At 43.1% G+C, this 27519-nt stretch overlaps 1 protein-coding gene across 1 annotated transcript in view; it reads left to right on the top strand.

Moving 5' to 3' along the window:
• Positions 1 to 27519, top strand: part of NOTCH1 (notch receptor 1) — a 160472-nt gene that overhangs the window by 51391 nt on the left and 81562 nt on the right. The window contains exons 3-4 of the mRNA XM_030207641.1: positions 23074 to 23336; positions 25366 to 25698. Of these exons, the coding sequence (XP_030063501.1) occupies positions 23074 to 23336; positions 25366 to 25698 (596 nt within the window). The remainder of the gene's footprint in view (positions 1 to 23073; positions 23337 to 25365; positions 25699 to 27519) is intronic.

The following is a 27519-nucleotide window of genomic DNA, read 5'->3' as shown; positions in this document are numbered from 1 at the left end:
ACACCACCATCTCATCTTCTGCCTTGACTATCTCTTTGGATGCAGAAAATGCCTTTGATATGGTCGAATGGCCATATTTGTTTAAAATTATTGAATGATTTAGATGTGGTTCTGGTTTTGTTAAATGTCTGAAAGTATTGTATACCAGGTTCTAGAATTCAGATAAATGGTGATCTTTCTGATAATGTCAGTCTATCTAGAGGTATCAGACAGGGATGCCCACTTTCCTCTCTCTTATTCAATTTAGCTTTGGATTCCCTATTGATTTCCAGTAGAAATAACATTAATATATCTGGTGTGGTTATTGATGGACATGAATTCAAATTGTTGGCGTATGCAGATGACCTCATGATCTTTTTGACAGATCCAATTATATCGATTTCAGCTTCTTAACTAGTTAACCATTGTTCTTCATTTTCTGGATATCGAATCAACCAGGACAAATCTGAAGCCGTTCCCATAAATGACCACAAAACACAGACAGATTTAGGATCTGCTAATTTTCACTGGTCTTCTTTATATATTAAATATCTGGGCATGCTTTTCCATAGAGACAGAGAAGAAATGATGGAATTAAATATGGATAACATCCTAAAGAAAATAGATACTTTACTTCAAAGGTGGACCCCGTTGGTGGAGTAGGATTGAAACTATAAAAATGGCACACGCTCACTATCAATTACTCAGTGAAGCTACATGGAAATACTTTTAAAACAAACAGGAGGAAATATTTTTTCACTCAATGAATAATTAAGCTCTGGAACTCATTGCCAGAGGATATGGTAACAGTAGTTAGTGTACCTGGGTTTAAAAAAGGTTTGGACAAGTTCCTGGAGGAAAAGTTTATAGGCTGCTATTGAGATAGACATGGAGAAGCTACTGCTTACCCTGGAATTGGTAGTCTTGGAAAGCTGCTACTATTTCGGTTTCTGCCAGATATTTGGCCACTGTTGGAAACAAGATACTGAGCTAGATGGACCATTTGTCAAACCAGGTATGGCTATTCTTATGTTCTTATATTACCAATGCTGGTTTCATCCTTTTTTCTAAGAATATAGATAAATTACATAGGGGGTCTTTTACTAAGCCATGGTAGAGTTTTTTAGCATGTGCTAATGATTAGCACATGCTAAACACTAGAGATGCCCATATATTCCTATGGGCATCTCTAGTGTTTAGTGCTAATCAGTGCGCTAAAAATGCTACCCAGGCTTAGTAAAAGACCCCTTTACTAAATATCCATGGAAAGGTAAACAACCTAGAATAGCATTAAAGAAGACAGAGGTGTAGATTCCCTAATTTTTATACTTATCACCTTGCTAATCTTTTACATTATGCAGCCCAATAGTTATCAAACTGACCAATCTTACACTCCTGATTGGCTCCTAATAGAAAAGGCATTACTTTATAATATGCCTCATAAATGTCTGCCTTACACTAAACTCTCGCCTGTTTCTTCTGATATAGAACCTCCTTAAGGTATGAGGGTTTTTTTTTTGGGGGGGGGAGGGGTAGCCACTGCTAGACCACCAGAGCTAGCCTTTGGGGGGGGGGGGCAGGTCAGGCCTGGCAAGAGTCTTACTTGACCACCAGGGTTCTATGTATTTTCAGTGGGAGGGGGTTTTGTGTTTGGGTGAGTGAAGAGTCTGGGGGCCACCAGATCTCCAGGCCTTTGTGTTTTTGTGGGGTGAGGAGTCTGGAGGTCCACCGAACCTCCAGGCCTTTATGTTTTTGGGGTGGGGGGCCTGGAGGTCCTGCAAAGCATGCCAATGCATGTTGAACAGGATCTTCCCATTCCTCCCCAATTCCCTGGCAAACCCTAACGCCAGCTCCAATCACCCTTGTTTGGTGTGCTGCCTGCTGAGCATTAGGGAGTAATGTGGGAGACCCTCTTTTGTATGTAATTTGCATTCAGAGCCAGCGAACTGATTATTATTTCACACACTCGCCAGCTCTGAACATTTTGCGGTGGGCACTAGTGTGGCCTCTAGTGCCCACATTTGCTTCTGAGCATCTGCCTGTCAGTGATTACAGGGTTTCAGTTGTCCATCCATAAAGGTTTTCCCAAATGTTTTCTCACAGGTCCAGTAGTTACAGGGTTGCAATGACCAATGCATGCAGCTTTTCCCCAAAGTTTTCTCATGGACGGCAGTGTTTTCCCCAAGTTGGTCCTGGAGTATGCCCTTGCCAGTCAGGTTTTCAGGGTATCCACAATGAATATTTATGAAAAGATTTGCATATAATGGAGGCAATGTATGCAAATCAACTTAATGCACATTCATTATGGATATCCTGAAAACCTGACTGGCAAGGGAATACTCCAGGACCGATTTGGGAAACACTGCATTGTGGGACTTTCAGCACTGATTTCAATGGATAGCATCATGGACTTCAAACACTACACTTTTGGGATGTAAGTTTAAAACCAGGACCAGTCAAAAAGTCTCCCTCCTGAAATGGATAACTTAGCAGCTCTGCCAGTGATTACTGGGTTGCTATTTTTTTATTTATTTAATTTTTCTTTTATACCATCCTCATGCCCAAAAGCTGTTGTTGCAGTGTACTTTCAGGTACAGTAGGTATTTTTGTGGAATTTCCAATCCATACAGATTGTGTCCAGTGCTTCCTTGTAGATCTGGTGATTACAGAGATGCAATTACCAATCCATACAGCTTATCCCCATGCTTTTTTGTAAATCTAGTGATTACAGGGTTGGAATTGCCAATCCATAACGACTATCATCACTGCTTTCTCAAAGATCCCCTGGTTCCTGGCCACTCTATGCAGATTGCTTCCCAATTCTTTCTTGTAGATCCTCTGGCTTTAGATTGGCAACTGTCACTCTATAAAGGTCTCCCCCCCCCCCCCCCTCAGTGCTTTCTCGTAGATTCACTGGTTTTAGGGTTGACCCCACCCCCACCCTATTGTTAAGTGCTTTCGGTTGATACGTTCCATCCGCTCTTTGATTCTCCCCTCAGCTCTTAATATCCTAGTCCATTCATTGATCATATCCCAGTTAGACTATTGCAATCCTTACAGAAAACCCTTAGAGTTAAAGAACTTTGACATCTACAGATCCAAAACACTGTGCTCTGGTTGATTCACAATATCAGGAACTATGACCACATCACTCCTTATCTGAAAGACGCACATTGGTTACCGATTGCTCATAGCCTGTAAAATCTTTTAGCTGGTTTTCAAGATATTGATTTCTAGTGAACCACCTTACCTTTCATTTCTTGTGGTTCTGTACAGTCTCGCCAGAACTTTTAGATCTTCCACCCAGAACCAATTCACTGTCCCTTGGTAATCCACGAACACACTAGACACTCAGTTTTTCTGTGTAAGGCCCACAACTTTGGAATGCTCTTCCAAGTTCCCTCCATCTTCAAACAACGCTGACCACTTTTAAAGCAGACCTTAAAACATTATTTACCAACGCTTTTGGTTACTTGTCCTCGCTCTCTTGCCTCTCGATCCTTGTGGAGTCCTGAATTTTTGTAGATCACTCCCTCCTTATGTTCTTTCCCACCCACTTTTCTAGCATAATTTTGTAGTTCACCCCTTCCCTATCTCCTTTTTTGCCCAAATTCTTTTTTCTTGCTTTCTTCTACTTTTTTAGATTGTAAGCCGCCTTGAAAGCCTCCAGGGGGTGGGGTAGGAAATATAAAATAAACGTGGAAACTAGGGTTACAACTGCTACTGTCTTGCTTGCAAGTTACTTCATTGCTTCATTTCCATCCTCTTGCTCCCAGGGATTCTTATACTTTTTAAAATTCTTCTACTATTTCTGTTTCTGCATTTCCTCTGAGAGGAGATTCCAAGCATCCATCACCCTTTTTGTGAAAAATATATTTTCTGTTGTTGTCACCATGGAGCTCATAATTGTGATCCCTAGTTGCATAACTTCATTTCTATTAAAAAAGAAAAAAAAAAGGAGTGTTGGTAAATATCTTTTAGGTACTTGTATACAGTTCAAGTTTCTGACTCTGGTTCACAAGGTGCTATACTCACAGGGCCTGGCTTATCTGTCCACCCTTGTTTCCCTATAGAGGGTAAGGGGAACGAGACTTGATATGCCACCTTTCTGTGTTTTTTTTTTTTTTTGCAACTATTTTCAAAGCAGTGTACATACAAGCTTGGAGAAAAGACGGCTGAGGGGAGATATGATAGAGGTCTATAAAATAATGAGTGGAGTGTAACAGGTAGACATGAATCATTTGTTTACTCTTTCCAAAAATACTAAGACTAGGGGGCATGCAATGAAGTTACAAAGTAGTAAATTTAAAATGAATTGGAGGAAGTTTTTCTTCACTCAACGTGTAATTAAACTCTAGAATTCGTTGCCAGAGAATGTGGTAAAGGCAGTTAGCTCAGCGGGGTTTTAGAAAGGTCTGGACTGCTTCCTAAAGGAAAAGTCCATAGACCATTATTAAATTGACTTTGGAAAATCCACTGCTTATTTCTGGGATAAGCAGCATAAAGTGTATTGAAATTTTTCAGGATCTTGCCAGGTATTTGTGACCTGGACTGGCCACTGTTGGAAACATGATGCAGGGCTTGATGGACCTTTGCTCTAACCCAGTGTGGCAATACTTTTGTACTTAAGTACTTATTTGTACCTGGGGCAATAGAGGGTTAAGTGCAGTGTCACAAGGAGCTGCAGTGGGAATTGAACCCAGTTCCCCAGGATTAAAGGCCTCTGCCAGATCCTTCTATTTGGCCCTTTCCTACTGCCTTCCCCTCCCTCCTACCTGCTGTTTTCACCTTGAATCTACCTGGAATCTACCCGCCGCTCAGTTATTTTTATGTGGCCCCTTCCCTTGGAACACTCTCTCGTCAGACCTCCATGCACAACAATCCTACCCCTGTTTTCGGGCCCTCCTTAAGACCCATTGTTTATAGTGGCCTTTCCCTCTTTAGTAGCCATGCAGTAGTGCCCAGCACTCGGTCTTGGACTGCTTCAGCTTTTCTGTTTTCTCTGCTCTTGGTTTTAATGGACTTCCTTTCCAACTTGATTATTAGTTGTACAGTGCTCTGATATGTTTTGGAGGGCGGTGTATCAAATTCCTGATAACCTAAACTAAACTAATTGTATAACAGGGCATCTAGGCTCATAGGGAAGAAGGTGCCTAATTTTTGCCTATTTTGTAAAGATACCCAGGCACCCCTGAGTCTTTATAAAGTACTACACAAATCCTGCAGAAATCATGCTAGATTGAAGGTGGGGATATTATTCCTGCTCAAGAGTAGAACTTTACATGTGGACAATATGAGTATAAATCATAACTCCACTCATGCTCTGTCCTTGAGCACACATGAAGGGCAAACTATGCAGCTATATATTGCAGTACCCCGAGAGCACCTATGTGGGATTCCTTCAATAAAGGGATATTAGCATAACAGGTTAGATGTGCATCTATTTTAGGCTTGAGCACATGCCAGCCATAGAGCTAGTGTACGTTCTTTAAATTATAGTATGCTGGGGGGGGGGAGGATGGGGAGGGGGAGTGGTGGTTTGGGGAGGGGCAGAAAACCAAAAATGAAGAAATGGTTTCTGTTCATGTTGTTACCGTTGGCATACCTAGTGTAATGTTTGGAAGGTTGCAATTCATTTTCTTATTGCTGACTTTAAACCTAGCTGTATTATTTTATCGACATGCAAATAATTTTTTTTAATTATAGAATTCTATAATTTACTTACATAATTGTGCACCTCACCCCTGTACCACCCAGGCATGTATACTCACCAGTTCTCCCTACTGATATTAGAACAGACTCAAACTATGTCTTTTCGTAAAAGACTTAAAACCTAAAGTTTAAATATTCTGTGTTTTTTCTTGATTGATGAGTTTTTATCTTTTATACTATGTCTTATTTTGGGCTTGTTATATTATGATTGTATGTTCTATATGATGTAAACCGCACTGGACCATTTTGAGGAGTGTAGTGGTATATAAGAAATGTGTTGACATTGACAATGACATGTCTTTACAGAATAGCACTTAAGCAGATTTTCAGCATTTACGGCATATGTGTATACATACGTGCTTATATACCATAACAACATAAGTTTTTCCATACTGGGACAGACCGAAGGTCCATCAAGCCAAGTATCCTGTTTCCAACAGTGGCCAATCCAGGTCATACTTAGTAGCTTTCATTGCATGCCCGTAGTCCTTGTATTTTTGGAAAGAGAAAACAAGCGATTCATGTCTATCCATTCCATGCCACTCATTATTTTATAGACTTCTGTCATATCTTCCCTCAGCTGTCTTTTCTCCAAGCTGAAGAGCCCTAGCCTCTTTAGTCTTTCCTCATAGGGAAGTCGTCCCATCCGCATTATCATTTTTGTTGCCCTTGTCTGCACCTTTTCTATTCCACTATATCTTTTTTGAGATGCAATGACCATAACTGAACACAATGTTTGAGGTGTAGTTACATCATGGAGAGATACAACGGTGTTATAATATTCTCATTTTTGTTCTCCATTCTTTTCCTAATAATTCCTAATGCGTATTTGCTTTCTTACCTGCCACTGCACACTGAGCAGACGGTTTCAACATTTCATCAACGATGACACCTATGGCACTGTTTACTAAGGTACGTTAACGTTTTTAGCACTCGCTAACATTAGAGACACCCGTATATTCCTATGGGTGTGTCTAGCGTTAGCATGCGCTAAAAACAGCGCGTCTATAGCGTGGCATCACCCCCCACATCTTCCTCAGTGAAGACCAATTTCTAATCATTTATGGATGTATTCATCATGTAAATGTTAGTGCCTTATTTAAGGAATTAACCCCTCCCCCCTCCAGTGTTGACGTACATGCTGGCATGCACCACTCCTATTTATAGGTGTGAGCCAATTTTATAAGAACCCACTCGCATGCATAAATCAGCATTTTACACATGAAAATGGTTTATAAAATTACATCCCGTTATATTCCCCCTGTTTTTCCATTCCTCTAGATTATACATATTTAGATCCACATGTCTGGGGAGGATCGGGTTCTGCTTATGTATTGGACGTTACATCATTGAAAGTTGCTAAATTGGTCAGAATTAAGTCTGTTGCTTTTTTCCATTGCTTCTCCTAAATTGTGGAGTTTATTTTTAGAGATTAGGGTGGATCTTAATGGGAGACCTTTCAGGAAATTGTTGAAGGCTGACTTTTTTTTAAGGAGGTCTTTTCTTTGGAGTAATACGATTCCATGAGGCTTAGGATTTTTAACTGATGTTATGTTTGTACTCTTTGTGTAGTTTTTTTTTAATGAGTATTATTATAAAGTACACCGGATGGTTTTTAATCAGTGCTGTGATATATGAATGTGTTTTTAAATAAATCTATATAAATAATTCTCACCTGCAACATTTTGAAGCTCACTCTGTGGGAGGGAAACACTGAAGCCCTGCAGTGTTGGTAGGCTAGGCTGTCAGCAACACTCACTCTCACTCATGCACCACTCACTGTCACTCATAGACCCGCCCTCAGCCACGCCCCATCCGCACATAATTCACAACCCCAATGTTCTAAATGAAGCCACCACCGGAAGTTGAGGCATCGAGATATCCGCTTTCCCCATGAGTGTGTGCCCCGCCCTTGCATCACTACGTGATGACGACGAGGGCGGAGCACTGACACTCGACGAAACGCCATCTCCCCCTGCCCCTCGGTGGCCATTTTTCCGATGGAACCCGCATCACGGAGCGCCAGCAGCAGCCAGGTGCCTGGAGGGGGGCTGAGGGACAGCTGGGTCGGTGGCCATGGGTGGCTGCAGGGGGGCCCGGGGAACAGGAGGCTTGCAGGACAACAAAACCTTGCTAGGGCCCGTTTCATCTCTCACTGAAATGGGCCTTTTTTACTAGTACATAAATAAAATATGACTTTTGATGCAGATTCTGAGGCGTTTTGGTTGCCTTTCTCTGTCCTTCAGAACTGAACACTGTAGAGAGGTACACTCGCTTCTTTTTCATCCTGATTGGGTCTTTCTGTATGCATCTGAACATCCCATTGGTTCTAGCCATTACCCTGTCACATTGTTTTGCTATCATATACCGTTCCCCCCCCCCCCCCCCCGAATCTCTCCATTGTTCAGAGCACAAGTTTTTCTCAAGTCCCCTCCTCTACCCCAGCCCCCCAAGATCTTTTACCAGAAACTGATGAGTCCCACATGTTCTACTGTTTTTATTGTTTTTATTCAAACACTTCATAGCAGGATTATCAAGAGATCGTATCCTTAACAATGACCAATTTCTTTTCCCCTTTTCCTGAAGATGAATTTGGGCAAGAAAATGGGTGACATTTTTGCAGGAGCCAACTGTGAAAGGTATGAGGATAGTTTGAAAATGGTGACCTTTAGCAGATGAAGGCACAGTTTTAGCAGCTTGTAGTCAGCATGCCTTCACCAGCCCTGGGATACTGAGCAAGGGGGTGGGAGGGACAGAGTGGTGGAGAAACAATGGCTGTCCTCATAAGGGCAGCAAGCTTGTCGCATTCCCTAACCGAGGATGCAATTCCGCCTCCCGGAGATCTGCTCCTGATCCCCTCCCCTTCAGCCATGTCCCTCTCCTGTGCTCTCTCTCTCTCTCTCTCTCATTGCCCCCCCCCCCCCCCAACAGCTTCATTGGAGTCCTGGACACTGGGCAGCTGCCTTTCCTCATTAGCATTCACACCTGCTCTCCACAGCCTTTTGTGAGCCCAGCAGATGCCCTGATTTATCCCACACATTTGATTTTTCATTTCACCTGAATAATGTAGCTCCGTTTGTTTGAAATATCTTTGAACGCTTGCATATTTGCGTGCTCCTATCAAATATGACTTTAGAATGGGGACTTAAAAACTAATGTAACCATTTCCATTTTATGTTTTCTAGGATATAGATTTAACAACTTTGGTTCCTCTTTTTCTTGGTAATGTGTTGGGAAAAAGGGCCTTATGAATAAAAGTATTAATGACAATGGTTTTATTTTTCAGAGGTAAAGGGGGGGGCAGGGAATTTTTTTCCAATATATTATTCTAGGCAAGTGGCATCAAGTTACTTTGGTTATTTCCCTTCCCAAGTGGACTTACAGACAGTGTGAATTGTATCTGAGGCAATGGAGTATGAAATAAGTTGCCCAAGGGCACAATGAATGTCAGTGACAGAGACATGATTTGAACCCTGGCTTCCTTGATTCTCAACCCTCTGCTCTAACACTACACTTTGTATATCTGATACATGGCAGCATTGCCTATTTACTTTTGGGGGATTGTGAGGGGGGGGTGAGAATGAATAAGGGATGTCGTAGTAGTAAGGGGAAGGTGAGCCAATTAAGCATTGAACCCAGAGCGTTTGGGAAGGGGGACCATCAGGGTGGCTGTAGGCCAAGGGCGTGCAGCCATTATCCTCGAGGGCCACAACCCTGTCAGGTTTTCAAGATTTCCACAATAAATATGCATTCCACTACAGTGGAAGTAGTACATGCAAATCAATCTCATGCAAATTCATTGTGGAAATCTTGAAAACCCAACTGGGTTGTGGCACTCAAGGACCATGGTTGGCCATCCCTGCTCTACGCTAATTAGCCCTAATGCAAAATCAGACATGGTGCCCCCCCACCCTTTGCTAGTGGCAACTCAGACTGCATCACCTCTTTCATTAGTGTCAGTGGCTCCAGGGCAGTGTTCCTTTTTCTCATTTTTCTTGTAGCCAAATACTTCTCTCTTTCTACCTTCTGCCCAATACCATTGTCCTCCCTATCCCTCTGTCTTTTCCCCTTGCTCACATGATCCTAAAGGACAGCATCCCCTGGTATATGGTACCCTATGCAGCTACACACAGATTCCAGAAGTCACCTTGGGAACTGCCTACCCACAGACTTCCCTGCCCCATACTAAGGCTATGCATGGCAACTTGTTAAAGATAGCTAAAAGAGACGATGTTGGCACATTAGTCTCTGTTTGAGGCCCTGATTTATAACTTTCTGTGAAAGCAATTCATGTCAGATCTTTCTGTTTCTATGGTCTTCTTTTTCAGAGTCTCACTATGCTTAACTGATTACAACCAACAGCAAAGGCTTTTTCTTGGCGTGTAGGGTCTCTTTTATCAAGCCATGCTAGCGGCTCCCGGTACGGTAATGCCGACAAAGCCCATTCATTTTGAATGGGCTCCGTCAGCATTGCCGAACGGGAATCGCTAGTGCGGCTTGATAAAAGAGACTCGTAATGCGCCAGGGAGGTAATTAAGGGCTTTGCTTTATTTGAACTGATGAGGGTTCATTGGAAAACACTCTAATTGCCACTATAACTCTAGGAATCCCTCCTATCAGTTTTTGCTTTAATTCATAGAATCAAAAATTGCTTAGTAGAAAGTGTTTTGAAGTCATTTTGTTGAACGGTCAGTTTATTTCAAAGGTCCACCCCAGAGAGCTCTGAATGGGTTCCTGTTGTTCTTTATTATATGGAGTTCCCTGCTTTGAACATTGTTTTGAAGAGGTGGGCTAGAAATAAACAGACCAAATATATGAGTAAAGCGAGCTTTGTATGCAGTGCTGTAGGAATGCAAGCTTTGTAATTCTTACGCAGTCTTGTGTAACATTCCCTACACCATTCATTGAGGAGGCAGGAAGATATCACCCGCGATAATCTTTTCAACATGTGGCAGTGTGATTCCCATTTGTGACCGCATTCAGCCATAAAATTTGGTGTGTTAAGTGTATTATGCATGAAAAAGGATGTGAGACCATGTTTCCTCCATAGAAGAGTATCAGAGGGGTTTTTTAGCTTTCAGAATTTGTTTTTGGAAAGAATATCTTCTACCTTTCATTGAACTGTATCATTTAGCTGCTAGTATATTTGACCACATTAAGAGGAAAATTGTACTTTGTGTACAGTAACACATGTAGTTATGAAGAGTAGTGTTCCCATTTGGGAGGAGTGGCCTAATGGTTAGTGCAGTAGGCTTTGATCCTGGCAACCTGGGTTCAATTCCCACTGCAGCTCCTTATGATCTTGAACAAGTCACTTAACCCTCCATTGCTCCAGGCACAAAAACATAGGGATCCTTTTACTAAGGTTTGCTGAAAAGTGGCTTGCTCTAGTGTAGGCGCATGTTTTGGGCATGCACAGATCCATTTTTCAGGTCACCTGTAAAAAATGCCTTTTTTTGAGGGGCTGAAAATGGACGTGCGACAAAATGAAAATTGTCGCGCATCCATTTTGGGTCTGAGACGTTACCGCCACCCGTTCGCTTAGCAGTAAGGACTCATGCGTTAACCAGGCGGTAATGGTCAATGCACATTCAAATGCCAGTGCGCCGGAAAATAAAATTATTTTCTGGTGCGCATAGTGGACGCACGTAAAAAATGAAATTACCGCCCAAGCCACGCGGTAGCTGGGCGTAATTCCAAATTTACAAACGTTAGGCATGCGTAGGTGCCTACGCAGCTTAGTAAAAGGACCCCATAGATTGTGAGCCCTCTAGGGACAGAGAAAGTATCTGCATAAGTGTAGAGTGCTGTGTACAATTAGTAGCACTATAGAAATGATTAGTAGTAGAACAGTAAATCAGTTGTGGAGTACCCCTTGCCAGTCAGGTTTTCAGGATATCCACAATGAATATGCATAAAAGAGATTATGCAAATCTCTTTCATGCATATTCATTGTGGATATCCTGAAAACCTGACTGGCAAGGGGTACTCCAAGACCAACTGACCTAGGGCATGATGCAATAAAGGGAAAATGCTTAGTACATCTAGATGACAGAGGACAGTACTCTAGGCCAGATTTCTGAGTTTGTGCTTTAGACGGTAATCCAGAGGAAGGCTTTGTGCTTTAGTGCTTGAAAAGCGGAAGAGAGAAAAATTGAGAGGTTCCAGAAATCATATAGAAACTGAAAATATTGCTCAGGTTCTGAATGTGAAGTAACTTTGGTTTCCTAGCTTCCCTTTTTCTCTGCTCATCATGCCCCCTCCCTCCAGGGTGCATCATCCCTTCCTGGCTGCTCCTCACTACCTCCCTGGCACTTGGCATACCATGAGGGTCTTTTGAAGCTCAGTAATTTGAGCAGTAAAATTCAAAGTGAAAGAAACAGCAGCTTGTGTTGAAAGGTCTCTGGACAAAAGAGGCAGGACTGGAGAAGATTTGTGCCAGAGAGGCGTTGATGGGGCTGGTCTCCAATAAGTTACTTTGAAGATGAAGTCCCTTATTTAATACTTTTTCTTTAGATTTTTCTTTCTTTTTTACTAGTCAGACGTTTGTCATCAACTCAAAATGGTATTTCTGCCAAAGATCTAGCATCCTTGTTCCATTCCGAACAATAGCTCGTATTGAATTGGGTCACTTTTTAATCACCACCTCTATAGGCTTTCAGTATGAGTGGAGCCCCTGCTGTAAAGCCAGTTGTTCTGGGCTATGTAAAACTTTCAGCTGCAGTGGGAACAGGGTAAGATGGGATGGGTCATGGACCCAGGTAGCCTTCTAGATTAATGCTGATAACTGAATATTGAAATGCTTATGAGGTAGGGGGGTTTGTGTGCCTAATTAGGTGTTCCAGCCACACCAGATTTTAGAACATGTTGGAAAAGGACATGAGGACAGTGGTGTAGCTACAGGTGGGCCTGGGTGGCCACAGGCCCACCCTTTCTTGGCTGAGGCCCACCAAGCAGCTCCCCACTGCTCTCTCCCCCCTCTCCTCTGCAAAGTCCAGGCACTTGAGCTCCTGCCTCTGAATTCGGTGTCTGCAGTGATTCATTCTTGCTGCTGGTGCCGGCCCGCAGGCTTCCATCTGCCGTGTTCTGCCAGACAGGAAACAGGCAATGATGTCAGCGAGGGCGGGGTGCAGTAGATGGAAGCCTGCGGGGCCGGTGGAAGCAGCGAGAATGAATCACTGAAGGCGCCAAGGACACCTGCTGGTAAACTGGGGAGGGTTTCAGAGACAGGAGCGCAGATGCCTGGATGCTGCGGAGGAGAGGGAGGAGATGTGGGTTAGGTGAAAAAAATATCTGTGTTCTTAAATATCTCCAGGAAGATATTTGTGGTATGGTGTGGTTGGTGGGGGGGGGGGGGGGGAGCATGTGCACGTGGAAGGGTCCTTCCAGTTTACCTCTGATCCCATCCAAAATACCATCTCTGGCTATGCCTCTGCATGAGGATCCCAACAAGGGTAATTTCAGCTTCTAGCAAGCATATTGGAAAAAGTCTCCTTTATTTCTGGGTGGAATTTCTTGTTTAAGGATATACCTCACTGACAGAGAAGAATACCCCTTTTTGATCAGGATGCCCCACTTATCCAGAAAGAGTGAATATTGTGTTTACGGGACAGAGTAAAATCTGTTTTCTAGGAATTCTATAAACACTCACATTATCATTCTTGCAGCTATCTCACATCAGTGGTTTTGATTATGCTTTAGACCAGTGGTTCCCAAACCTGATTTTTGAAGCACCCCAACCAGTCAGGTTTTCAGGATATCCACAATAAATATTCATGAGGGAGATTTGTATGCACTGCCTCCACTGCATGCAAATCTCTCTCATGAATATTCATTGTGGATATCCTGAAAGCCTGACTGGCTGGGTTACCTCCAGGACCAGGTTTGGGAACCACTTCTTTAGACATTTCAGGGCCGATAAGCAGCTGGTAAGCCACTTCTGGCCATGGGCAGAACTAATCCTGGATATTCAGTTCCAGGGCACGAGTAGCTCTCGGCTTTGAATATCCAGGTATGACTGATGACCGGAAGTTAACTGGGTACCAATCGATATGCAGACCACTGCTTGGTTTACTTGCCACATAAAGTTAGGACAGTTGTTTTTATCTCCTAACTTTATGCGGTTATTTAGCCAGGGAGCAGGCTGAAAATCACCACTAACCAGCTAAGTTTCCACTCCGCCCACATCTAGCTGGTTTCAGCATAGGCGGTTAGAGGGAACGCACAGCTTCACTATCTGGTTAAGTGTTGCTGAAGATCGCAGAATAACCCTGCACACAGGGCCAGCCCAAGGCAAGATGCCACCTAAGACGGAGTTAAGATGCCTCCCCTCCCCCCAGCCAAGATGCCGACTCCCCCGGGCTGAGATGCCACACCCCACCCCACCCCATGCCAAGATGCTGCCCCCTTCCTACCTCCAGCCCGCTAACTGCATTTACCTCGTCATGTTCCAAACCAGCAGCGGCAGCGATTCCCACTGGCACACACCTCTTCCCTTTACTGCGGCTGCCCGAGCCTCTGATGAAACAGAAAGTTACATCAGAGAGGTGGCTGCAGTAAAGGGAAGAGGCAGGAACCAGCGGCAGGGCAGCATATGGGAATCACTGCCGCTGCTGGGTTTGGAACATGATGAGGTAAACGCCACGAAGGGGGAGATGCCGATCCTGAAGAGTGCCGCCTGAGGCCCCCGCCTCAGGTGGCCTAATGGTCGGGTTACCCCTGCCTGCACAATTGATTTAAACCGTCAGGAATTTCTCTTGGCCATTTAAACACTTTGAATATCAACTCCTTCATATTTATGTAGTATGTTTAGCATCTGTTAGATATGAGTGCTGTATAGCTTGGCTATTTTAATTCTCCCTTGCCCAATCTGTGATTGTAGATTTGCATCATGTCTGGGTTATAGTGTGGCATGCATTCAGATTTTACAGTGTAGGATTTTAATAACTGGGATAGGCCAGGTTGAGGACTATCCTCTTCTAACTAGAAGAATGTAACTTTCCTCTTGTTCATCAGGTATACTGAGTTGGAGAGAGTTTACTGTGGATTAAGAACCAAATGAACAGCTCACTGCCAAGCTGGTTTCTCATTTCTTGTTTCCTTCTCCCTTTACCATTATGGTACAACCACTTATGCAAAACTACCCAATGTTTTGTCAGTAAACAAACCTCCCAAGATCTAACAAGTTTATCTTTTGTTGTTGTTTCTCACAAGTCAGCTTGGCCTTCCTAGCTTCTGGTAACAGATGGTGGGGTCAGCAACCATTTCACATTTCATAGTCCCTCCCAATTCCCATTCTGTAGCTGCTCATGCAGAGATAAGAGGCTACTCCATCTGTGCTGGAAAGAATGATTGGCCATCTTTAATGAAACTAATACTTCCCATTTATCCTGGAGAATCCGAGTAGCAACAGGTTAGAGAGGACACACTAGTTGCATGGTGAATTCCCCTTAGTTTACCAATGTCAGATTTCACTCTCTGAAAGATTTGTTACAGCCTCTTCATGCGAAGCGTATTACTAGGAGAAAGTGTTTCAGATAATGCAGTCTTTGTTTAAAACAATCCAAATCATTAGATTTAAACTACTACTTGACAGTTTCCAGGGATCATATGCCTTGTTGATCATGCTTGTATGGTAAAAAGAAGAAAACATATTTTTTAAAATTTTCCTTATGGTATCAACAAAACAAGCAGAATGCATCACAGTACTTGAAATGGCTTCCAAATAGGTGAACAAAAAAAAGGTCTTGCACTGATATTGAACTTGCTTCTTTAAATGAATCTCTTTATTTCTATTCTGCTTGACTGAGTTTTATTAAAATAGATTGAGGGCTGATGATCCCAGACATTATTTAGTTAATTTTCAAGGTAAGAGAGGAAGAGTGAAGACCTTTCAACATCCCCACCACAGAAATCTCCTGTTTTAATTTGATGATTTATAGTATTGCTGACCTTTGCAAAATGATGAAAACAGGTGGTGCTCTGGGTTCTTAAAGAGGCATAAGAAAGGGATTCCCATGCAGTAAAGTGGTCCTTTGGGAAACCAGAGATTTGGGATGTTGCATACATTAATCCCCTTGGCCTCATGCATACAAAGCAGTTATGGAGCTGGCAGGGCTGGGAAGAGTAGGGAGTAAAAGGGGCATTTGATGTGAAATGTTTTATGAAGTACACGCCTGCTTTTACAGTGAATTCCACAGAGGAATGTTTACAAAAACTTTCGACTTCCTTACAAGAGCATCCTAAAATACCAGTGTTTTTTCTGAGACTCTTTTGGAAGGGAGTGTTAACTCCTGTAAACTACTCAAAAAATGCATTAAGGGTTGTCACTTCTTTGTTGACCTTTATTTCTAAGGTTATGGAAATTATTCTAATGTGGTAGCCATGAAAGATGTTACAACATTTTTGAAGGTGGAATTTCGGAAGTTTTTTGTTTGATGTTTCTTTTCTGCAGCTCAAAACTGTGTGTGTTGAGCTAAGTTTTTGAAACACTATCTTCTCGAGTTCAACACTGACAAAGAAAGCTGATCCTCATAGATCACTGATCTCCATCCTTTTTCAGGTAAAGGGCCGCAGTATGGATAGGAGTAAGCTCTGGGGGCCACCGAAAGTTTTTAGGCTTACACATGTAATTTTAAATACTAATTTGGATTCACAAGGATACATTTTTTTTTAGAAACTCATTTTATTTTGGCTTATTAACGAGTCATAAATGTGACTCGTGAGTAAAACACTTAAGAGATATCATTAATGAGATACCCGGGTCTCTCTCTCTTGCCCCAATAATGTTGTTTGATCACACAATGAGTGGGAAAGCGCGGGGTACAAATGTAACAAAAATAAAATAAATAAATATTCTTCAACTGGCTGCCTGTAATTCTTGAAGGGAAGAATTGTGTTGAGAACCTGAGGCAGCTTTAAAAATAATCCTGAATGAAATGGTGTGCAGATTAAAATGGGATGCATCATAATATCACAGCTTTGGGTTTTTTTTCTTTAAATTAAAAATGCAAATATGCATAGTATGTTCAGAAATGGACAAGAACATAGGAATATAGAGTGAGAAGTTCTACATCCAGCATTCCAAATAACTGTGGGGTCCATATCTGGAATCATACTATTCTGAAATGAAACTATCTCAATTAAAGGCCAGCAGGGATAGGTCACAACAGTAAGCAGGTATGAATAATTCCATCCTGCCTTTGGAATCACCTTCTTTGACCTGCCTGTCAGTCACATCGTTGATGTATAATGCTTAAAAATTGAATTTGCTCACCTGAAGGATTCTGCAAAGTTGGGAGGCAGGTAGAGAAAAGGCCTAGCGAAGCTCCGTTGGGTAGCGTGTGCATCATACTGATGTGCATGTGTGTAAAAGTGAACACGCATTGAACGCAGGCATATGTGAACCAGTGGAGCTTCACAGGGCCTTTTCTCTGCCCACCTCCCAGTGGTGCTGCATCCTTCTGATGAGCAAATTCAGTTTTTCAGCTGTCAGTTATGGGCCACAAAAAATGGAGTACCGGGGCCGCATGCTGGAGACCACTGTCTTAGATCATTCAGATAGGAAAGGCACTTTTGTTTTGACCCTGAGAGTGTTGCTCAAGATAGGAATCTCCTGTAGAACATTAGATAAATCCAGGATCTGCTGATACAGCTTCCTTGAATAACTCAGAGGGCAGGGCAGTGGGCGGATGCCCCTGGGACTCTGCCATACTCATTTCTATCTGTTTTTCTTGTGGAACAAGAAGGAGCATTTCTATTTTTGTTCAAGTATTTGCCTAGTTGTTGGTGCAGTGGGTGTATCTGTTTTTTTTTTTTTTTTACTTTGTACACTTATTTTTCTCCATATACAGAGAGTTATTCATATGACACTTCACATAATTATGTTTACGATGTCTCCGTTTTGAAGATTCAGTTAAGAATAACTTTTTAACATATGAATGTAAGACGTGCCATGCTTTGTCAGCAGGGCTGGTGTTAGACATTCAGTGGGCCCAAAAGCTGGCCTTCAGCCTATGCCTCCTTTAGCTGGAGGCAGGTTTGGGGCCCCCTATGGTACGGAGGCCCAGGGCAATTGCCCTGTTTGCCACCCCCTAATGCTGGCCCTGCTTGTCAGACCAATGGTCCATCAAGCTCAGAATCTTGTCTCTGACATTTGGAAGTAGCTGGCAGACACAGATGGAGAAATCCATTGCTAAGTCATACCCTGAAGTAAGAAGTGATAATGGCCAAAGCTGCCAGGCTAATAACATTCTATAGAGATAATGTGTAAGTGGATGTTTTGCTATATAGAGAACCATCACTAGGGGGCAGTGGAGGGAATGAACCTAGAAATTAAAATGGAGATTACTGGGAGGAGCTTGCATTTGTCATTATGAGTGGTGTTAAGAGTAAGAGGATTATTTTAAAACACACTTCCTAGGTGTGGAGGTGAAGAAGGTGCCTATTTTTAAGTGTCTATTGTGTCTTTATAAAATACTAGCACAAATCTGTCTACATTGAAGCTCAGGAGCAGGTGTTAGCGTTAGTGTGTAATGTATGTGCGTAAATTGCAACACCACCTTTGTTCCAGCCAAACTCCCTCCTAAGTACGTCTGCACAGTGGCGTTCCTAGGGGGCGGACACCCGGGGCGGCGCCCTGCCCCCCGGGTGCAGCACCCCCCCCCCCCCCCCCCCCGATGCAGCGCGGACCCCCCCCAGGTGCAGCACCCCCCCCCCACGATGCAGCGCGGACCCCCCAGGGTGCACGCCGCTGGGGGGGTGCCGCGTTCGCTGCAGCTCCCTCTGACCCGGAACAGGAAGTAACCTGTTCCAGAGCAGAGGGAACTGCAGCGAATGCGCGAAATCAGCGATCTCAGAGCAGGCGCGCGCCGCGGCACCTCCCAGCGGCGTGCACCCGGGGCGGACCGCCCCCACCGCCCCCCCCCCTTGGTACACCACTGCGTCTGCATTAAAAGTCACATGCAAGTATATAATGATGCCACACATTCTTTCAAGCATGAGGTAATTTTATTAAAGCTTTTTTAATGCATGAAAATAGTTTATACATTTATCTCCTAAAAGTTCAATTTTACTAAACCATCTCCGTTCTCTTCTACAAGTGAATGGCCAATGCCAGTGACACTGCCCTCCTGAAACTTGTCCAGATCTTTTTTTTAAATCCAGCTATGCCACTAATCTTAATCACATCCTCTGGAAACAAATTCTTCAGCTTTTATCATGCCTTCAATTTGTTTAAAACCTGCTGGAATGTCACCTAGTCCCAATACTACATGAAAGGGTAAATAATTACTTCCAATTAACCTGTTCCACTCCACTCATGATTTTATAGGCCCCTCTGTCATATCCCCTCTCGGCCTTCTCTAAGCTAAAGAGCTCTACTTAATGTGTTTATCTTTTCTTCACAAGTGAGTCCTTCTATCCCCTTTATCATTTTGGTTGTCCTTCTTTTTACCTTTTTTAGCTCTGCACACAGCAGTGAGGGTGTGACTGTACCATGGAGAAATACAGAGGCATTATAATATCTCAGTTTTGTTTTCTATTTCTTTCCAAATAATTCCTAACATTCTATTTGCTTTTTTGACTGCTGCTGCACATTGAGCTGAGGATTTCAACATATTGTCCACAGTGAATCCAAGGTAACTCCTAGTCTGAATTCCAGCATTATGTATCTATAATTAGGATTATTTTTTCCCTTTATGCATCAACTGCACTTGTCCACATCTGCCATTTAGATCACCAGTTCTTCAGTTTTGCAAGGCCTTCTTGGCAATTTTTCAGTCTGTTTGTGTTTTAATTACTTTGAATCATTTTGTCATCTGTAAATTTAATCACTACACTCATTGCCTCATTTCCCATATAATCAATGAGTATTTTAAATACCGTTGTTCCCAATAGAGATCCATGGAAATCTCTATTATTCATCTTCTTCCACTGAGAAAACAGATAGTTTACATGTACTCTTTGTCTTTTTTTTTTTTTTTTTGACTAGTTACCAGTCCAAAGCAGTTAATTCTCCCATGTCCTATGAGTTTTTTTATTTCCTGAAGATTTTCTCATGAATGACTTTATCAAATGCTTTTTGAAACCCTGACATAATATATAAACTGGCCCACTCTTATCAACATACAGAGTTACACTTTCAAAAAATTCTAATAGATGAGTAAGAAGAAGCCACCGAATTTTGGTTTTGATTTTGGTTTCGGCACAGAAACCAATTTGAAATCTGGATTTAGCCATGCTTCAGTTTCAACCAAAAATGTAAGTGCATTTTTGGCTGAAACTGAAATTCCGTGCTCTCACCCCCACAACCACTCTGTGCCACCCAGGTCTACCTTCAAAGGGCTAGTGGTTTAGTGGACTCTTCAGGGCAGGAGCAATCCCCAGTCGCTCCCGCTGACTCCACAGTCAAAATGGCTGCCAAGAATGCTGTGGGAGGTTGCAGCAGCCATTTTGAGACTGGAACTGGCAGGAGCAGGCACATTCCCATATGGCTCCTCCCCATGCTGGTTCCAATCTGAAAATGGCTGCCACAGGAAGTTGTGGCATTCATTTTGACTGTAGAGCTCATAGGGGCAGGATCACTTCTGCCCCAAAGAGGCCACAAGCCCTCCTGGGCTTCAAAAGAAGGCCTAGGGAGGGCAGAGATGGTGGGTGGCCTGGAGGGGGATAGGTTTTCTGCTATGGGGATGCTGGCCCAGGAGGACAGGCTTTTTAGTGGGGGGGGGGGGGGGGGGTAGGGGGCAACGGTTTCGGTTATATCTTCAGTTGTGGCCAAAACCAAGCGGTGAATTTCAGCTGAAACCAAAAGCCCTGATTTCGGTTTTCCTCTGTTAGTAAGGCATGACTCCCTTTGCTAAATCCATGCTGGCTGTTCCCCATTAAGCAAATCATATTTTTCCATACGACCAGTAGTTTTATTGTCATAGCTTCCACCATTTTGCCTGGCAGCATTTTCAAGTTTGCTGATCTGTAGTTTCCTGGATTTATTTATTTGTACATTTGTTATACCATCGAATCATCATTAGACATCAAGACGGTTTTCATATCAATAGTTCAACTGACATAAAACTAACAATAGAGAAGAAACAAGAGACAGGTACAAAAAGAGGGATACTGAGAACAGCACAAAAAGAAAAATCCTTGTACACAATGAGGCCATATAGATACCAGAAAGTAATCAGGGTAGGGACAATATGAAAATGAGCCTGGATCCCTATTTATTTATTTACTATAGTGCTGCTATGCAGTTTGCAAAAATTAAGACAGTGTAAGAGAGGGCAGAAAAGAGATAGGCTGAGAGAGGGAGAGGCATCAAGTAGGAAGGTCTCTTAACTAGGCATATTAGTGGGTAGGGAAGAGGACATCTGATGCTTGTTGTATGTGCATTGGAAGAACCAGGTCTTCATTCTTGTTTTTTTTTTTTTTTTGTGATTAAATGAGGGCTCAGTTCTAATGTTAAGTGATAACATATTCCTATATAGGAAAAAGCTGAATGTCAAGTAATACTAAGACATAATTGGTTGAGGGATGGAAAATGCAGTAGAGCCTGCTGGGATGATCATAGAGGACTGTATGGTATTAGAAGTCTGGGGGAGAAGGTAGGGTCAGAATCTTGAACTTCATCCTTGCAGAAACTTGGAGCCAGTGCTCAAAGATTACGAGGGAAGTGACATGATCAAATCAAGGGGAATTGTAAAGAAGTTTCACAGCAGTAGATTGTACAAGTTGGAGACCTTTGAGAGAGGAGAGTGGTAGACCAGAATAGTGTGAATTACAGTAATCCAGGTGAGAAATCACAAGGGCTCATTGGCTACCCTCCCTTTCTCAGGTACTGTGACAGATTTGAAATTGAATGATGTTACAGATTACCAGTAGCAGGTCTGCAGTATCGTATTTAAATTCCTTCTGATGGGGTAAATGCCATTAGATCCTGGTGATTTGTTAGTTTGTCTATTTGCTTTGTCCCGGCTGGTACAAGGGCATTAGATACTAGACAAACTTTCAGCTTCAACTGTCAGGATCTTAGGCTCCCCCTTCCACCAAAATTTTGATAATTAAATTCATAATCACTCTACCACCACCTTTCTCAGAACAATCCTAGGAAAACACATAATTAGACATCCTGCTTTTAAATATTAAACTTTATTTAAAAGTACATGGTGATGGTTCTTTGAGTTTGGGTGGCTGATAGGATGCATTCTTTTGCTCTGACTGTAGCTTCTATTTTCTGCCTCCCTCCCCCCTCCCCTCCAGTAGCTTGCCTGTTCTGACTGGTGGTATGTCTGCCCTGGCTCTCCAGATTCACTGTGATTTGTTTTCAGTTCCTATGAACAGTCACTCACAAAGGATAGTTCCAGTGTTGGTACTTCGCCAACAGGCCTTTTAGCCCCTGTTCATCTAGAGGATAATTTTCAATACCATTGCATTGACCTGTCTGAAAATTTTTTAATTTGTATCCCACATTTGCCCACCTATTTGCAGGTTCAATGTGGCTTATATAGTACCGGAGATGCGTTTGCAGACTCCGGTGTGAGCAAATACAAAGTGATGATGTGGCAAAATACAGTGGCAAAATTGCTTTCCTCATTCTAACAGTATGATAGGGTACCCGGCATGTATCATTTTAGCCAAATTGAGGGGAGGGACATTTTTGGGGGGCAGTGAGAAGGTAGGCTGTGAAAATAGTACACATAGGTTAGAGTTCTAAATCTATGTGCATTGTTTTCCATCAGAAATCATGAGCACTCTCCATGTCATTTTCTTTTGAAAGTTAGCTACAAGCTCAGTGGATACAAAGTATGTGTGGATATTACAGCTATGCAAGCTTTCTGAAAATTGTCCCCTTGCACTTTTCTTGCTTCATGCCTTCTGTTCAGATACTGTAGACTCTATTTAGATTTCTCTAGCACCGTCCATGCAATTTGTATCCAAAGATGCTTTAGTGTTATAGATCAGTTTGAGTTATTCCATCTTGCACTGTGAATTTGATTAGCCATGTTTGCTAAAGCGAGGCTGTGTCGCTAACTTTGCATGTAAGAAACAAAAGTGCACCTACATGAGGTCATCACATTCAGAGCTAGAATGATGACAGTGCATACTTAACCACCCCCTTCCCTAGATCCCCAGTACTGCTTTGCAAGTTTGAGGTCATTGTCTATTCATCCTTGCACTTTTTAGTTTGTGCATTAGGCTGCTCATATGTGATGATTTGGTTTTGCACTTTATTGGGATGTGGGTACCTTTCACCTAAGAACTGAAATGACAGAATTTACAAGTTATTGTTAGTTTTAGTATAATAGAATTTTATAACAAAATCAGGGTGGTGGTTTGTATCTTTGCCTAGTATTTGTAAATGTTTTATTGTTATTATTATTATTACAGATGTAACAGTGATTATGTAGGTGAGAGATGTCAGTTCTCCAATCCTTGCCAAAGTTCACCGTGCAGGAATGCTGGAACGTGCCATCCTGTGATCAGTGGAAATGCAGTGGATTACATCTGTAAATGCCCAGTACAATTCACGGACAAACTGTGCGTCACACCTGATAACAACATCTGTCTGCACAATCCCTGCCGCAATGGGGGCACCTGTGAACTCATCACACTGGCAGATTACAAGTGCAGATGTCCCCCAGGCTGGACAGGTACAAGAAACAACTTGTAGCATTTGCTACATTTTCCTTAAAGATGCTGGAACATCTGCATGCTTAGGAGTTCACCACACCAGGGGGGACTGTGCAAAAACATTGACAGTAGAGCTGGCTCAGTCCTATCTCACAATTAACTAAAAAGAAATCCCACTGGTATGCTATAAGCAGTGAGCATGCAAATTACTGCCACATTAAAAACACAGCAGTAATCTGCAGCTCCTTGTGAAATTTTGTCCTTCCTGCCAATGCATGAGCAAAGATTGGCCCAGGCACTGACAAGAAGAGCAAAATAAAATAAAAAAAAAGTTGCTAGCAGTCATTGGCCCCCATCTCCCTACTATCCAACCCAACCCCTCCCCCCCCTACTATTTGAAAATACTTTGCCCCGGTAGCCTAGTGATCCCCCCCTTCCCCCCGGTGTCTAGTGACACCCAGTCCCTCCCCTCCCCCTGACCCAACTTAACTTTAAGAAAACCTCCCTGGTGTCTAGTGGCACCCACCCCAAAACCTCTTGACCCAGCCTCCCCAGACCCCATACCTTAAATGAGACAGGAGTGATGCCCACTCGCTCAAGCCTTTGACATCGTCATCTTCAAATGGTGACGCCTTGTCCATACCCCCAGAGCATCCTGGTATGCACCAGGGTTTTGGGGGTCAGTCTGCCATATAAGGGAGAAATTTCATTATATGGTAGACTGGCCCTGCCCAGGTGCATTCCAGGGTGCATCGTGTAGGGCAAGGTGCTGCCATTTTGAAGATAATGGGTGCCAGAGGCAGGAACGAGTTGGCATCACTCCTGCCTCATTTAAAGTATGGGGTCTGGGGGGCCTTGACTAGGGGTCACAGGGTGGGGGGTGGGTGCCACTAGACACTAGGGAAGTTTTTTCATAGTTAAGTCAGGGGAGGGGAGGAGATGGGCGCCACTAGACACCAAGTTATTTTTGGGGAAAGAGGGAGTGGTACTAGATTACCAGGACAAGTCTTTTTGTAATATTGAGGAAAGGGGGTGCGCTCAGGTCTGCAGGGGAGCCACTAGTCTACCAGGGAAATGTTTTTTTTAATATCAGGAGAAGGGGAGTTGTGTCAGGAACAGGACATTGCAGAAAGCAATCCAGGTCAGAGTAGTAGGGTTGGAGTAAGAGAGGAGGGTTCTGCTAGACACCCACTACTCTCAACCAGCTTTTGTACATTGCCCCAGACCTGGCAAAAACTTTCCCATCCACAGCACTCGGGAAAAACTTATTTTTATTTTATTGCGCTGCTGCGGAATCCATAATTGCATTATCATGTATTTTAATGCAGTCTGCGGCAAGAGTTTCCACATGTGTGAACACCCCGGCTGAAACCCTTTCTGTTTTGCTCAGCCAGTAAAACACACAGTTAAACCACAGAATACTGGGAAATGGTGAAAAGCACATAGTATACATATTATTTTAACCATGAGGTTTAGCAGCAGTAGACATTTACTTAGAATACAAGGCCTGCTTGAGAGGTCTTTGAATCTTGGTGATTTATAGCACTGGGCTCTGCAAACTAATGGAGACAGGTGGCATTGTGGGTTACTCTAAGAATATCTGAAAGGGATTTCCATGCAGTCACTGGTCCCTCAGGAAGCTGGCAGTTTCATATGCTGCCTATATAGATTTTCCCCCACCCCCCAATTTATTGCCTGCAGATACAAAGTGGTTATTAGGGTTAGCAAGGCTGCCGCACCTGGGACTGGAGGAGGGGAAGGGTGCAAACATAACAGAACTTGTGATATAAAACTTTCATTTAATGCATGCTTAATTTCACCAGGATTTCAAAACAATGAGATCCTCTATGAAAATAAATGTATCTCTGCTCCCATTCATTGTTCTTGAAAACAGATTTTTGTAGTGGCAAAATTAGCAGAAAAAGAAAACCCAAGGAATATTTCACTTAAGAAACGCTACAAGTCTGATTCACAAAATCACTGCTCTCATTTTGTGTCTATAGGAAAAGACATAGGTAAAATCAGCTAATTTTCATGATGCTTTCCTAGGTGAAACATGTCAGCAGGCTGATCCTTGTGCATCCAACCCCTGCGGCAATGGTGGACAGTGTGTGCCATTCGAAGCCCAGTATGTCTGCAAGTGTGCTTCTGGCTTCCATGGGCAGACCTGCAAGCAGGATGTTAATGAATGTATGCAGAATCCGTGCAAGAATGGTGGAACGTGTACCAATGAGGTTGGATCCTACAGATGTGACTGCAAGCAGACCTTCACGGGTCGCAACTGTGAGCTCCTTTATGTGCCTTGCAACCCTTCACCTTGTCAGAATGGGGGTACCTGTCGTCAGACCAGTGATACCACTTATGACTGCACTTGCCTCCCAGGTAACTAGATTGGTTTATTTTCTGCTAAGCTCTTGTAATGTCTATGTATCCAACATTGTACAAAGGGACCTGCATGGTGGCAAGGTCCCAACACCAGAAAGCTCATGAGATTTGAACCCGGGGATTGGGGGAGAATATGTGATTTGCGGAAGCTTAGGCAGTGAGTGCTGGAAGTGGGATTAGAACCTGGATCTTCTCTAACCACAACTGCAAGGGAAGTCTGGTAAATTAAGCATATATGTGCCCACTACATACAGATATTTTAGGTTGCCCCTCAAAATGTGGCTAAGCACCTTGCTGTGACACATTTGTGAATGGTGTTCTTTGTGTTCCTGCAAATTAGGGGGCAGGACACAGAATAAAAGCAGCATGTTCATAGCAATGAGACATCTGTTATTCAAGTTGGTAAGTTTGGGCTCTGTCAGATTCCACTGGATGGAACAAGATTTGCAGAAGTGTTTAATGAATTTGCTTTTGAGTATTCGAGGTCAAAGTCAGTAGCATACTCAGGGGCCCTTGTGGTAATTTCATTTTGGGCGCGCATCTGCTAAGCGCACCCGATACATATTTTTTATTTTCTGGCGTATGTCAGCTGGCATTTGGCGTGAATAGGTCATTACCGCCCGGTTACTGCGTGAGACTTTACTGTTAGGTCAATGGCTGACGGTAAGGTCTCAGACCCAAAATGGACGCACGGCAATTTTTATTTTGCCGCACATCCATTTTCGGCAAAAATGTAAAAAGCATTTTTTTTGCAGGTGTGCTGAAGAATGATTATGCATGCGCCCAAAACACGCGTCTACACTACTGCAGGCCATTTTTCAGTGCACCTTAGTAAAAGGACCCCTCAGTCATGTGGCTGAATTACCACAAAGGTGAAATCTATGAGATGCAATGCCAGTTTCCAAGTTCAAGCCTTTTTCATATTGCCACACAAATTACAAAGTCCAGGATATGTTTAAAGCTCAAATCAGTACCAAAAGCAACAGAACGCTGGGAAAATACTTCTCTGTGAATACTCTGTATCAGAGCCATCACTGCAGTTTGCCTGCTTATTGAGGGGGTGGGGGCCACAAAGGATAAGGAAATCATATTGGCAGGGGGACCAATTAAACACTTCCCACCCCAAACCATGCCTGTGACTGCAGCCTGCAGATTCAAGAGATGAATTAAAGGAGAAAAATCCTCTTAGAGAATGTATGGGCAGAATATGGAGAAGACTGGAGGGCTGCACAGTGGTCAGTAGAAGGGATGATGACACTCCTGTCTGTTTGTTGAGGTGACACTTAAGATGAGTCAATTGAACTGTATCAGCCTGCTGTGGAAGGCTTTTGGTTTTACTGGATGTGAAGCCCAGACCACTGTGGTGAGAACAAAGGTGAGCTGCTGAGTGGTTCAGAGGGAATGGATTCTTTGCTCTCTGTTGCTAGTTTTGTGATGTACAACTCAGCAAGTTAGAAAGTTCATTTGCTGTTTTGGTGGTTTTGATGTTGTCATGACAAGGAAGAAAATGGATTAATTTCCTCTTTTTTATGAGAAAAAGAATTCAATATGATACCGTTTTGTATTTATTCAAGGTGTGTTTGTGTTATGGACGCACCCCCTGTTAGACACACCCACATTGCCCATCCGTAAAATCATCTCCACTTCAGTCTTTGCCCAGTCAGCAGCACTCATACGCCTGTGGCCTGCACTGGGACTTTCTCACTGAACCATCCCGCCCCTTCTGACACAACTTCCTGTTTTGTGAAGGACAGTAACAGTTCAGAAAGAAAGTCCTGGTGCAGCCTGCAGGCAGCCTATGAATGCCTCTGCCGCTGC

This window comes from Microcaecilia unicolor, chromosome 6, assembly GCF_901765095.1.
Source record: "Microcaecilia unicolor chromosome 6, aMicUni1.1, whole genome shotgun sequence".
Taxonomy (NCBI): Eukaryota; Metazoa; Chordata; class Amphibia; order Gymnophiona; family Siphonopidae; genus Microcaecilia; species Microcaecilia unicolor.
The sequence above is the reverse complement of the archived record's forward strand: the minus strand, read 5'-3'. Positions and strand labels throughout refer to the sequence as shown.